At 33.9% G+C, this 12906-nt stretch overlaps 1 protein-coding gene across 1 annotated transcript in view; it reads left to right on the top strand.

Annotated features, from left to right (window-relative positions):
- Positions 1-429: 429 nt before the first annotated feature.
- PYROXD1 (pyridine nucleotide-disulphide oxidoreductase domain 1) overlaps positions 430-12906 on the top strand; it is a 28309-nt gene continuing 15832 nt past the window's right edge. Inside the window, exons 1-6 of the mRNA XM_044679069.1 lie at positions 430-497; positions 978-1086; positions 2759-2839; positions 4074-4193; positions 8482-8610; positions 11602-11675. Coding sequence (XP_044535004.1) covers positions 430-497; positions 978-1086; positions 2759-2839; positions 4074-4193; positions 8482-8610; positions 11602-11675 — 581 coding nt within the window. The remainder of the gene's footprint in view (positions 498-977; positions 1087-2758; positions 2840-4073; positions 4194-8481; positions 8611-11601; positions 11676-12906) is intronic.

Here is a 12906-nt window from a genome sequence, read left to right as displayed (position 1 = left end):
CTATTTCTTGTTTGGTTAGAAATAGAGTTTCTACCCAGTGCTATATAATATATATGATTTACTAGTCTTCTAAATATTTTATGTTGTGATTTTTATTATTCAGAAAATGCTTCTATTTGGAATTGATTGAAGAATAAGGCATAAAATGTTGGTCTAAGCCTAATTTCTGCCAGACTGATTTCTAGTTTTCAAGTCAAATCCAAATACATTTAACAAGTGTTTACTAGGTACCAGCAAAGGGACAAGTGCTGGAAATACAAATAAAAGCCGAAAAGAAAGAATTCAGTCCTCAAAGAGTTTGTATTGTAGTGAGGGAAGATTAAAAAGTACTTGAAAATGTTTGGTGAGGAGAGAGAAGATATTTATGTAGGGGCATGGAGAAGTTGAGAGTATTAGAAGACAAACTAGGAGAGACTAGAAGGAGTAAATATGTTTGACTTCGGACAGATGCATCTTCCAGAATTCCACTTTAACCCTCCCCCAACCAAAAAAAGCAAGTAATGTGAAATGGTGATTTATTATTTCATATATAAAACTCTTTATGTTCCTGTGAAATGGAAGTATATTTTTTGTATTTAATTTAAAAATACTTTAAAAATAAAGTAATTGAATAAAATCTTATCGGTTTGGGGGGAGAAGAGCCTTTAATAGAATAAAAGAGTATCAAGAATTCCTAAGGAAAATCCCCGAGTTTAGTAGATAATCTGAAATGCAAACACAGGAATTAAGAAGAAAAAAATTTTCGGAAAGTGAATACATTTGAACAAGTGGAAAATAGAAACCTGCCACCTCACGATTTCAACTCGCCTCCAGTCTCTACTTCTCTCCGCAAAAGGCAAAGGGAAAAGAGTAAGTTTGAGTGCTCTTGAGCTCCGTAAGAAGGGCTTCTTCCGCCCTGGCACCGGAAACGTACCGGGCGGAAGCGGCTAATTCCCTTCCTGCTGGGAAGTAGCTACATAGTCTGTTCTCTGTCATAGGCTGAGAAAGACAGGGATGGCCCTTGCTGGCTCTTCTCCGCCGATAGCGGCGGCGGCGAAGTTCGTGGTCGTCGGCGGGGGCATCGCGGGCGTCACCTGTGCTGAGCAGGTGAGAGACCAGAGCAGAACCAGCCTCCCAAGCCTCAAGCGTTGTTGCCTTCCTGCAGCTCGGAGTTTGCTCCCAGGCCCTGACTGTGTACTAAGACTGGTTGTGTTTTTTTCATTCTCTGACTAGACAGGAAGTTCCAGGAAACAGAAGACCACGGTGCCTTATGTAAAATCTTCACCTCCCCACTTTGCTTTTTCTGTAATGCTTTGTATACATTTGACACTTCTAAATGTTTTATTGTTGACGGTTGCCCAGTTCGCTACTGGTGACTTCCTTGTGTAGTGGAGAAAAAAGGACGGGCTCATTCTGTGTTAGTTTCAACTCCCCGGTTTTACGGGTAGCTCTTTAGGAATGGAAATGTGGAGGAAACGAGACTTGTGGCTACCTAGTTAGGCCAAGAGCCCGAAGTCTGTAGGGAAGAGAACATGTTATAATCCGTTGTACGAACGTTCCAGCCTCTCCATAGTTGCTTTCCTTGACTTAATTAAACAAATTTCCTTATCTGACAATTTTCCAAACCAGTAAAATTGCAGATCTATCCCTTCTCAGCAAGATCCTCTTCCTTTCTGTCATTCTATGCCCATGTAAAGCGAACAAATTAGAGAATGTCATGTGAATGAGTTTTCAAAGTCTATGTACAGTATATGTAGAAAGAAGAGGGCCAAAGACAGAATATTGGGGTGTACCTACACTAAGTGGTCGGGAGAGGGATTAAATGCCAGCTAAGGAACTTGGAAAGGAAAGTCAGGGAAAACCAGGATAGTGTTATGTCTCAGAAGCCAAAATACGAAAGAAGTTGGATGGTCATCAATGTTAGATGATGCTAAAGGAAACAAAATCTAAAAAAAGTTACCGGGTTTTATAGTTAATTGTAAACTATTGAACTGGTTTGTTAACTTACCCAGAAGCTACATTCCTTCTCCCAAATCAGCCTTTGCAAGAATCATCTCCAGTCTCAGAAATACACTCCCTTCTCATTTCCACCTCATAGAATGCCTGTCTACCTTCAAAGTACAACTCAAGTGCCATTAACTACACAGTGCCTGTACCTATATTTTGCCTCTTCTGATTTCTTCTCCCAATTCCGCCAAGTTACTAGCACTTTTCCTCCTGAAATTGTCTCTTGCCTCTTTTCTTCCCTCTCCCTTTAGAATGTAAGGGATGCTTTCATTTTTGTCTTTGATTACTCTGACTAGCAGAGTGATTTAAACAGGAATTGTTTATTGAATGTTCGTTGAGTTAAATTGAATTTCTCCTATCTTTCATGTAGTTTATATTTTAAAAGTGTTGAATGTGGAGGGAAGTAAAATTTTAATTAGGTAAAAACCCATATTTGAGGCAGCTAATGGCCTAGGATTTAGAATTCTGGGCCTGGAGTAGGGAAGTTCACAGTTCAAATGTGAACTCAGACACTTGCAAGTTGTGTGACCTTGGACAAGACACTTAACCTCTCTTTGCCTCAGTTTTTTCAGTTGTAAAATGGGGATAGTAACAGGAAGTACCTCTCAGTTATTCTGAAGATCACATGAGACAATATTTGTAAAAGTGTTTAGCATAGTGCCTGGCATATGGTAAGCACCTAATAAATGCTTATTCCCTTCTCAGTTTCATTGCTTATACTTAAATTCCACAGATATCAGTATACTAATTTTTTTTCTGCTTTCATTGCAAGTTGGCTATTCATTTTCCATCAGAAGACATTCTCTTGGTAACAGCTTCTCCTGTTATTAAAGCAGTTACAAATTTTAAGCAGGTAAGAATCTGGTATAAATTTTCTTAATATTACTCAGAAGAAAATGCTAGAATTTAACTTGCCAGTTAAGACAATTGTAATGGTATTTTTTACAAATAATGGTTATTTTATTTACTTATATTTTTCTGTACTTAAGTATATTAATTTTTTCCAGGAAGGTTCCTTAAATCATTCTAATGATGATATATAAATGCAAATGTAAATATGTGAATTATCTTTATTCATTTAAAGGAAGAAAAATTTTATCCTTTCACACATTGTTTCAGCAATGTAATAAGCATTTAAGGCCATTTTTAGTATAACACTGAAAATTTATTATAAATCCAAACACAGTATTATAGATCTTGATCTTTGTCTTTCTTTATAAGACATAGATAATCAATAAAATTTCCAGTGGCTATTTAGTGGTGTATGCTTAACTTTTTATCTTGCCACTGGACTTTGATAACTCTGGAAGTGAGAGTGCGGCTGATGACTTTATGAAATTCTGCCTTACTTAAATCCATTTTATGCTAGAGTCAAAAGACATCACTTAGTGATGGATGCCCTTTTGTTTGTTTTTAAGTACAAAGGACAACAACCAACCAATCAGAGTTTTATATAACTGCATAAGGGCCACATATGAATGTCCTAGTGCCCAGGCATCTCAAAAAGAAGTGCTATAGCAATTAGCTTTTCTATAAAACCTTTTATTTTCTTTGTATGTATTTTGTAGTTTTCTTCGTGTGTATATTGTCTCATTCTTCCTACCTCTTTCAGTAAAATGTCATGTTTTTTCAGGGGAGGAGTTATTTCATTTTTGTCTTTGTAGCCTCAGCTTCTTGCTGCCTAATTTTTTTTCCTCCCTGTTAAGATGAGTGCACAGGGCACTTCTGGGACAGATTTTATTTTCTAAATAACAGAGGTAGCCTGTCACATGTAATTTTAGAAGCCAAGAAAACGACTAAAATACTCATCAATCATATGGAAAGAACCCTTGGTTCAAATGCCACTTCTCAGATTTTTCTAGATTACTTTTTTCTATCTTTCTTCTTTGTCCTCATCACTCCACATTGCATATTGCATTACATATTGCATCCCTAGGAGATTAGTTTCTTGGATTAGGGGGATTGTATCATTTTTCATCCTTTGTATCTTAGTTTTCTAAGCACTGTCTTATACCAAGAGTAATTGCTTAATAAATGCTTGAATTGAAAATAATTTGCCAAACTTTGATTCAATTATTATAATACAGGTTTCTAAAACATTGGAAGAATTTGATGTTGAAGAACAACCAAGTACTATTTTAGAAAAACGCTTTCCCAACATTAAGGTTTTAGAGTCTGGAGTAAAGCAGCTCAAGACAACAGAACATGTAAGAGAACTTTTCCAAAGTTGTAATATAGAAAGTTTTATTTTTGTTCTGCCTGTTATATTTCTACTTCTCAATCCTTTTGATCCTTCTATTTTACTGAATGGGGAAAAAAATCTTATATGAATATAATGGAAGATAATTATGTTATAAGAAATGACAAATAGGAATTCAGAGAAACAGGAGAAGATTTTTGTGAACTGATAACAAATGAAATAAGCAAAACCAAGAGAAAAATAGATATCATTACTACAACCATGTAAATGAAGTATCATTAAAAGTGAGTTGAACCTGGCCTCAGCCACTTCCCAGCTGTGTGACCCTGGGCAAGTCACTTGACCCCCATTGCCCACCCTTACCAATCTTCCACCTATGAGACAATACACTGAAGTACAAGGGTTTAAAAAAAAAAAAAAGTGAGTTGAGGGGCAGCTGGGTAGCTCAGTGGAGTGAGAGCCAGGCCTAGAGACAGGAGGTCCTAGGTTCAAATCCGGCCTCAGCCACTTCCCAGCTGTGTGACCCTGGGCAAGTCACTTGACCCCCCCATTGCCTACCCTTACCAATCTTCCACCAAGGAACTAATACACAGAAGGTAAGGGTTTAAAAAAAAAAAAAAAAGTGAGTTGAACTCTGAGTAACCAAAAAACAATGAAGGTCTTGGGAAACAGATAATGAAATGTACTTCTTTCTTCATGGCTTAGAACTAGGGGACTAATAGGAGACGATATTATATAGTTATAAAATGTGGCGATTGAATCGAGTTTGCTTATTGTTTCTTTTTCAAAAGAAAAGGATATACAGTGAAAAATAACAGTGCTATAAAGAAAAAAGACATTAAAAGTTCAGGTTAACTAAAAAAATTAAATACATAATAGAAGAAAACTTTTTTCAGAAATCCCTTGACTTTTAATCTAAAGTGAGACACAAAACAGGGAAACTTATGCTGTCCTATGCTATTTGCCACCATTAAGGAGGATATTCAGTTGGAATATCAGAGGAATAGGGAGTTCTGTATGGTTGGTGAGGTTTTTCAGGTATTCCCATTTGGATATGATGTGTAGAGGCTTATACCCTAGCATGTTGCAGTTTCCTGAATGAGATCTATATTCAAAAGTTCAGCCTAAATATCCATAGAAGAAAAACTAAGAAAGAAGATTGCCAGTGTTCAATTGTGATATGCAGTTGAATGGTGAAGAATGAACTTGGACTAAGATTCAACAAGATGAGCAGAGCAGTCTGGATTGCTTTGGAAAATTGCATAGTGCTTTTAATGACTCATGGCTCTTCTCTATAACAAGGCCAGACTTTTAAGATTAACATTTTTGTTATGATGCTAAATAATTGCAAGCCATGGAATACCACAGTCTCCAAAAAATTAAAGTTGAGAGTTACTGAAAAGGTAATAAAAAAGTGGATATGAGTGAATTCTGATATATTACCAAGAAGAATTATATTGGAAGAGTGGCATAAAAGATGTCAAAAGAACAATATGATCAGAAAAGAAAGCAGCTGTGTCATGTAGGGAGAGTAAAGACAAGAATGTTGTATTGGTATCCACACAATGTTAGTGAATATAGAAGAAGGTCCCTACCACACTGGTTCCTCCTAGGTCTTTCCTCTTTCTCTCCTCCCTTCTTAAAGGAAAAGTTAGCTCTCCTTGCAAATTTGAACTCTACTTTTGTGCCTTAGGTTCTATCTAATCATATCACAAACCTCCTATCATCCCCTTTTCTCTAGTTTATTGCCTTAGTGCCCTCTTTGGTCTCCTTGCTTTGCTTTAAAGTGCTTTCTAATCCATCTTCCATATTCTGTCTATAAGTTCAGGTTTTAGCATATCACCTTTATACTCAATAAGGCTCAGTAAGTCCCTATTACCTTTACTTTAAAATGTAGACTGTTTGCATATAAAGTCTTTAACCATCTGCCTATCTTTCTACACCCATTACACATTATGCCCTCTCACCATTAAGCCAAACTAGCCTGCTTGCTATTCTACATACATCACAGTCAATCTCCCACTTCTGTGTCCTAGCATCAGCTATCCCCCACACCTGGAGTGCTTCTCATTACTATATCTTGTAAGCCCTTAATCCCCTTATTTCTTTGTGAATATGTTGTATTCTCATAGTAGATGACAGGAAATGTCTCACTTTTGTATATTCATCCTTTGTACCTAGCAATTAACAGTTACATAATAAATACTTATTGATTGATGATTTCAGGCTACAATATGGTAGTCATTTCCCCTGATGAGGTGGCAGTTCCTTTGAGGTTTTCAGTCTTATTCAGTTAGTCTGACTTAGTTGTTTAGGCACGATATTTTTAAAAATTAACACAAAGTTATGAGGTCATTTGGGAGACCCAGCAGATGGAAAGGAGTCAAACATTCTTTTGAGCTAAGATAATTAGGGGCTGAGAAAGATAGGCTAATATGTTGTCTCATTTATTACAACTCTGCTATTAGGGAAAAATAAAAAAACTTTAGCTTAAAATAAAGAATTTGATGGCTAAGTAGGATTGCTACTATTAAAAATAGAGATTTCAAATTGGTATTTTCTCCATAGAGGTAACTGATTTTAATGCTATAATGCAATGCAATTTATAAGATACCGAATATTTCTATTCAAGGATAACTCCCAAAATTCCATAATCAAGTCCAGCATCTATTATATATATATTTTTGGAATTATATATGAAGCTATTTTTTAAAAATTGTGGGGATCATTATGTACTGTAGAATTTAAATGACTCAGAATCCATTACCATTTGATGAGATTCAGATCTGCATGCTCTTATCCTTTCTCAACATTCCTCAGTGAATTTGAAAATACCTTTTACTTTTGTGGGTATTCATATTCTAATATCAGTAGCTTAACAGAAGCTAATGAAAAGGTTTTTTTGTTCAGTACTTAAATGTGAGTCATCATTTTGTAAAAACTTTTGCAATTTCAAACTTTTCTTTTTCTCCACTTAAAGTACCCATTATTAATGTTTTATGTTTAAAAAACAACCATATAAAACTTTATAGCCATGTTACATTTGAGATTATTGGTTTTATGGCATTATTAAATAACTTTTTTATTGAATTCAAAATAATGTCATAAATTGAGTGATATATAACAGTGTTTGTTATTGAATCCCACTTCTGGCACATACTGGCTTGTGACACTTGGCAGGTTATATAGCCTGTCAATGCTTTAGGCTACTTTCTGATGCTATTCATGGTATAGAGGAGTTGCTGACCTGAGTTAGTGAAGTTCTCTATAACAATGAAATCATAGAATTAGTCCTTCCTCTGGATTTTTTAAATATTTTGTTATCCTTTCCCAAGTTTATCTGGTCTACTAGCAGCAATGCAATGACCCAGGACAATTCTGAGGGACTTATGAAAAGAACACTCTCCACATCTAGAGAAAGAACTGTGAAACACAGAAGAAAAACAACTGTTTGATCACATGGGTTGATGGTGATAAGATTGGGGATGAAAACTAAATGACCTCCCTAATGTAAATATTAATGATATGGAAATAGGTCTTGATCAATGACACATGTCAAACCCAGTGGAATTGTGCTCAGGCTATGGGAGGGGGGTGGGAGGAGAGGAGAGAAAGAATATGAATCATGTAACCATGGATAAAACATTCTAAATTAATTAAATAATTAAAAAAAACAAGTTTATTTGGTATCCTTTAAATTATTCTAATCATTCTTAGGGCTTCCTGAGACAACATATGCTCCTATTTATCCATATCCTCTCTTCCCTAATTTTATTTTGGTAATTGCTTCCAATGGTATGATTAAGCAGAGCATCCCTTCATCCATTTTGGGGAATCTCAGTCCATCTTGCTGAAATTTACATAATAAAATAGAAACTTTCTTAACTAAAACATGATTGAATTACAAATTTGTAGGGGTTTTTTGTGTTCTTTTGACAATGAAAGAGCTTAATACTAGTCTTGAGTTTAGCAAGTTATCCTTAAATCTTATGATTTCCAATTTTCATGGAATATTTTAATATCACTATTTACTAATAATAAAAATATGAAAACCTAAGAAGAAAAATCAATCCTAATATTGCCAAAATATTTGTATATATTATCTCTGCTAGAGAATAGCAGCAAGTATTGGTTAGAGAAAACTTTATATTTTTGACTATTACAAAATTAAATTTTCTAATGTGAGATTCTACATTTTTGCCACTATCTGAATCTAAATTTCCCCCTTCCCTACTCACTACAAATACTTTGATTTCTGACTAATCTTTTTTCTTTATTAATTTATAATTTTGCAGTGCATTTTAACAGAAGATGGCAACCAATATAAATATGAAAAACTTTGTCTCTGTGCTGGAGCTAAACCAAAGTTAATATCTGAAGGAAATCCATATGTATTAGGAATCCGTGATACAGACAGTGCTCAGGTAATATTTTAAGATTGTACTATCCTAGAATAATTTGAGTGAACATCAGTAAGTAATATAAAATATATTCATTTATTAAATGTTTCCAGAGTGAATATTTTACTCATTAGTAAAATTCATGTAATTTTTCCCATAAAATATTTTAGATGCAATTAAATTAAGTACATTTTTCTTTAAGCATCAAAGCTATATATTTTCATAATCAACAAATACTTCTTAAATGCATATTCAGTGCAAAAGCAATAGGCAAGTAATAGGCCTTACTAATATACTAATACTTTCTTCAGAAAGAAAGTTTCTGAATATAGGGAATAAAAAAAGTGAAATTAAATAAATAGGAAATAACTTGTTATTAAAGTGGGAATCATATCTAAATAAATTATCCACATACATACAGACCATCATCTTGCTAATGGAAAGATCAAAAATGAGTTTTTAAAAAACTGTAAAAACAAGAAAATATGGCTTGTATTTCAGACAGCTTCAACCTGGCTTAATAAAACAAGTTATTGATTCCCCCTCCCACAGTAAATTAAGAAAGAAACAAATGACAACACAAAGTTCCACCATTTGTTATGTAAATTTAAGTAATATAAAGTAGTTGCCAAAATGAGAAAACCAGTATGGTTTAGAATTCCTGGATCAGCAAATATGTAATCTCCTTTTCAAGTGCAAAAACATGGCAGCAAAAGGCAACATTAGTTTAGGACATAGTCATTTGCAAAAGCTTTTGGTGATAGATAGTACAAGATTATGAGTAGAATTTTACCATAAAAAAGAAGTGGAAGGTAAAATGATGTTTTGTTTAGTTTGTTCTATAAATCAGTTAAACCAGAGCATCTGAAAAGCATTTTATTGTGAAGCTAGAAAGATAGCAAAAGCAAAAATAAGAAACGATCTGTCAGTGTTTGCATCACAAAACCCTGACACATAGCAAAACCAAAATTCTGTGGAAATAAATAGTAGCATAAAAGATATTATGAAAAATCTACATAAATAGAAAATCATTCAGGCCAGTTATTTGGTGAGAATGAGAGATAGTAGCATATTGTACCCCATGAAATTTCAGGAGATCTAGAGGAAAGTCACTGACATTTATTGAGTAGACTCCCAGTGAAGGATTTAGAGGACACAGATAAGAATACTTCAACTACCTTTACAAATGAAAAGTACTCAAATGTACCTGTGATATCATCCATTTGAATATTCTCTTCATCAGTTTAGATCCTAATTTATTGATACCTGCCCATTCTTTATGTGTTTTGTCATTGTCCTGTAAATTTGCTACAGTGTATGCAACTTAGTAGATGCTTTCCTTAGTTTCTCCTGATATTGTCAGGATACCATATAGCTTACCATCTTTACGATTATATTTAAAATTTAATACTTTTTTTTTAACCCTTAACTTCTGTATATTGGCTCTTAGGTGGAAGAGTGGTAAGGGTGGGCAATGGGTCACACAGTTGGGAAGTGTCTGAGGCCGGATTTGAACCTAGGACCTCCCATCTCTAGGCCTGATTCTCAATCCACTGAGCTACCCAGCTGCCCCCCTAATATTTAATACTTTGATGCTAAGTTTTACCTCAGACTTCTCTTCTATAAATTAAATTCAAATTTGGGGGGGGGATTTTCTCTGAAATGCATTGGTTTTGGGGTTTTTTCTTTTTTTTATGCTTTGTGTTTTAACTTCATGACTATACTTTTATCAAGGGTGTCAGGCATAAAGCAAATATTCCAAGAGATTTTTAAATCATTATTTTAGGGAGGGAATTTAAAAATTAAGTTCTTCAAGACTATTCATTTCAGTTCTATATTTTATTAAATTTCTTCCTCAAAAAATAAATCCTAAAATATCATTTTCTAACATCAGCAACTCCTACCTAAATCATATGATTCATTTAATGTGTTTCTGTTGACCTTTCAGAATTCTTAAAATATCTAAGGAGTCATCCAGTTTCTTTAGGTAGAGTTGAAATGGCATACTTAAAATGGTCTTGAACTAACATAAATGAAACATTATTTTCAGCCTTATAATCATCTATTAGACTAACTCTGAATTGATCAAAGTACTGACTAAAACAGTTTTACAATTTGAGTGCCATAAAAGTAAACAACAACTGTAATGGGCTTTCCGGAGTTGTTATAACCAGCAATTCTGTTTTTGATCACTCAAAAGGTAATGTTAATTTTTCTTATTGCCCTTAACAGGGATGTGCAGGTTATAGTTAATGCAATTCTAATTACAGAGCAAGGAGGATGTCCTGTTTTTCCTTTCAGGACCACAAAATAAAAAAAAAAATTAGTTGGAACCATTAGTTCATTCTAAATTATAGCTATGTCTCCTATTAGATTAGCATGAGACAAGTCCATCATTCTGAAAATATTTAACTAGGATAAGGAAGACAATGCTGATTAGTGTGGGAAAATGAGAAGGAAAGTGTCAAAAGTGGTAAGCCACTTGCCTTTGTAGGAAAAACTGAGCAGTTTAAAACTTTCCTCATTCAGTATTGAGATGAGGCTCATTTGTGGACACTATATTTCCAGATTAGGTGAGGGAGGGAGTCCTTTAAAAACAAAAAGTCTTTTTAAAAAGAGAGTATAAAATATAGACCAATTGGTAGGTCCATAAGAAGGAACTATACAATATATATAGTACAGTAAAAAGTTACAGTAAGTGTGGTAGAAGATATCAAGGCATAGCATAAGATAATAATGGCTATCATTTATGTAATGTTTTAAGTTTTATAGAGCTATTCATAAATTATCTTGTTTGAACCTCGCAACTATCCTGTGAGATCAGTTTGATGAAAGGAGGAGAACTAAAGGAAAAGGTGAACACATGCTTTTGGGACTTTACAAAATGGAAATGTAGGGTAGTACTAGGGCTCCTCTACAAGTTAAACAAAACACATGGCTATAAAATTTCTATAGTTGCCTATTGCTTCTGTTTTGCCAATTCTAAGATTTCTGATTGTTCTCTCTTCAATATAGGAATTTCAGAAACAACTCGCTAAAGCTAAAAGAATAACAATTGTTGGAAATGGAGGTATTGCTCTTGAGTTAGTGTAAGTATACTTTACGATTCTTAATAAGTAGCGTGGGGTGAGCAACTAGGTGGTTCAGTGGATAGAACCAGGCCTAGAATTAGGAGGTCATGGGTTCAAATTTAGCCTCAGACACTTCCTAGCTGTTGTGACCCTGGGCAAGTCACTTAATGCCAGTTGCCTAGCCTTTATCACTCTTCTGCCTTATAACTTATTCTTGTAGAATATTACATATTCTATATTAATTACATATTATATGATTATATAATATTAAATATTCTCTATACATAAGAATGCAGAAATTCTTATAGATTTAAGAAGGTAAAGGTTTTTTAATAAGCAAATAAAAATTGGGATTTTAAGTGTTTTTTTTTGACAAGCTGGAAGTAAAAAGACTGTTAGCTAGATAAATATATTTGAAATATTTTTATTAATTTTCAAAGATAGCAATTTTCTTGCTGTTTCCAGATATTGTAAGAACCAGAAAATGAAATATAGAATATCAGTGCTTAATAAAATTCTGATTTTATTAATAAATAAATTTATTATTATTAAGGGTCCTTTAAGTTTGGTAAACATGGATTATTTTCAATTCATCAAAATTGTATTGTATATAAGTGTCAAAGAATTTGGCTACTGATACATATCATCCTTTGGTTAATAAAACCTTGATTGACTTTATCCTTGTGCTTTGTTCTTGCGATGAAAGATTGTGGCTAAGAGTAAGGAGGGGTGTTATAATACTTGCATTAGATTTCTATGCTAAGTTACTAGATTATACCCAAAAGTTCAAAAATATGAAAATTTACTCTTTCCCTTTCAGCAGGGAGTAGCTTCCTTGAAGGTAAGAGATATACAAGATGAAGCATCTTCCATATTTAAAGCCCTGCATTGCTACTGTTATTGATCTTATTGTTCCAGATTAATGGCTTGCTCTGCAGAAAAAATAAATATTGTTTAGGTCTTCAATTGAAAGATAATATGATAAAATAAAGGTGAAAAGTTTCTTGAATGTTCATTAGCCTGACTTCAAATAATTTCTTAAGCAGCTGCTTGTATATAGTTCTTATCTAAGAAACTTGCAGTAAAATTAGTGCAGTGGGAAGTTTGCTGAATTTAGAGTCAGAGAATGTGATTTCAGATCTTTCCTCTACTTACTGCCTGTCTGACCTTGGCCAAATTATTTAACTTCTCTAGGCCTTGATTTCCTCAAATATACAATGAAGGAGTTAGACTAATTGGTCTACAAAGT

The sequence above is a fragment of the Gracilinanus agilis genome, chromosome 5, assembly GCF_016433145.1.
Source record: "Gracilinanus agilis isolate LMUSP501 chromosome 5, AgileGrace, whole genome shotgun sequence".
Lineage (NCBI taxonomy): Eukaryota > Metazoa > Chordata > Mammalia > Didelphimorphia > Didelphidae > Gracilinanus > Gracilinanus agilis.
This window is presented reverse-complemented; position numbering and strand designations above follow the sequence as displayed.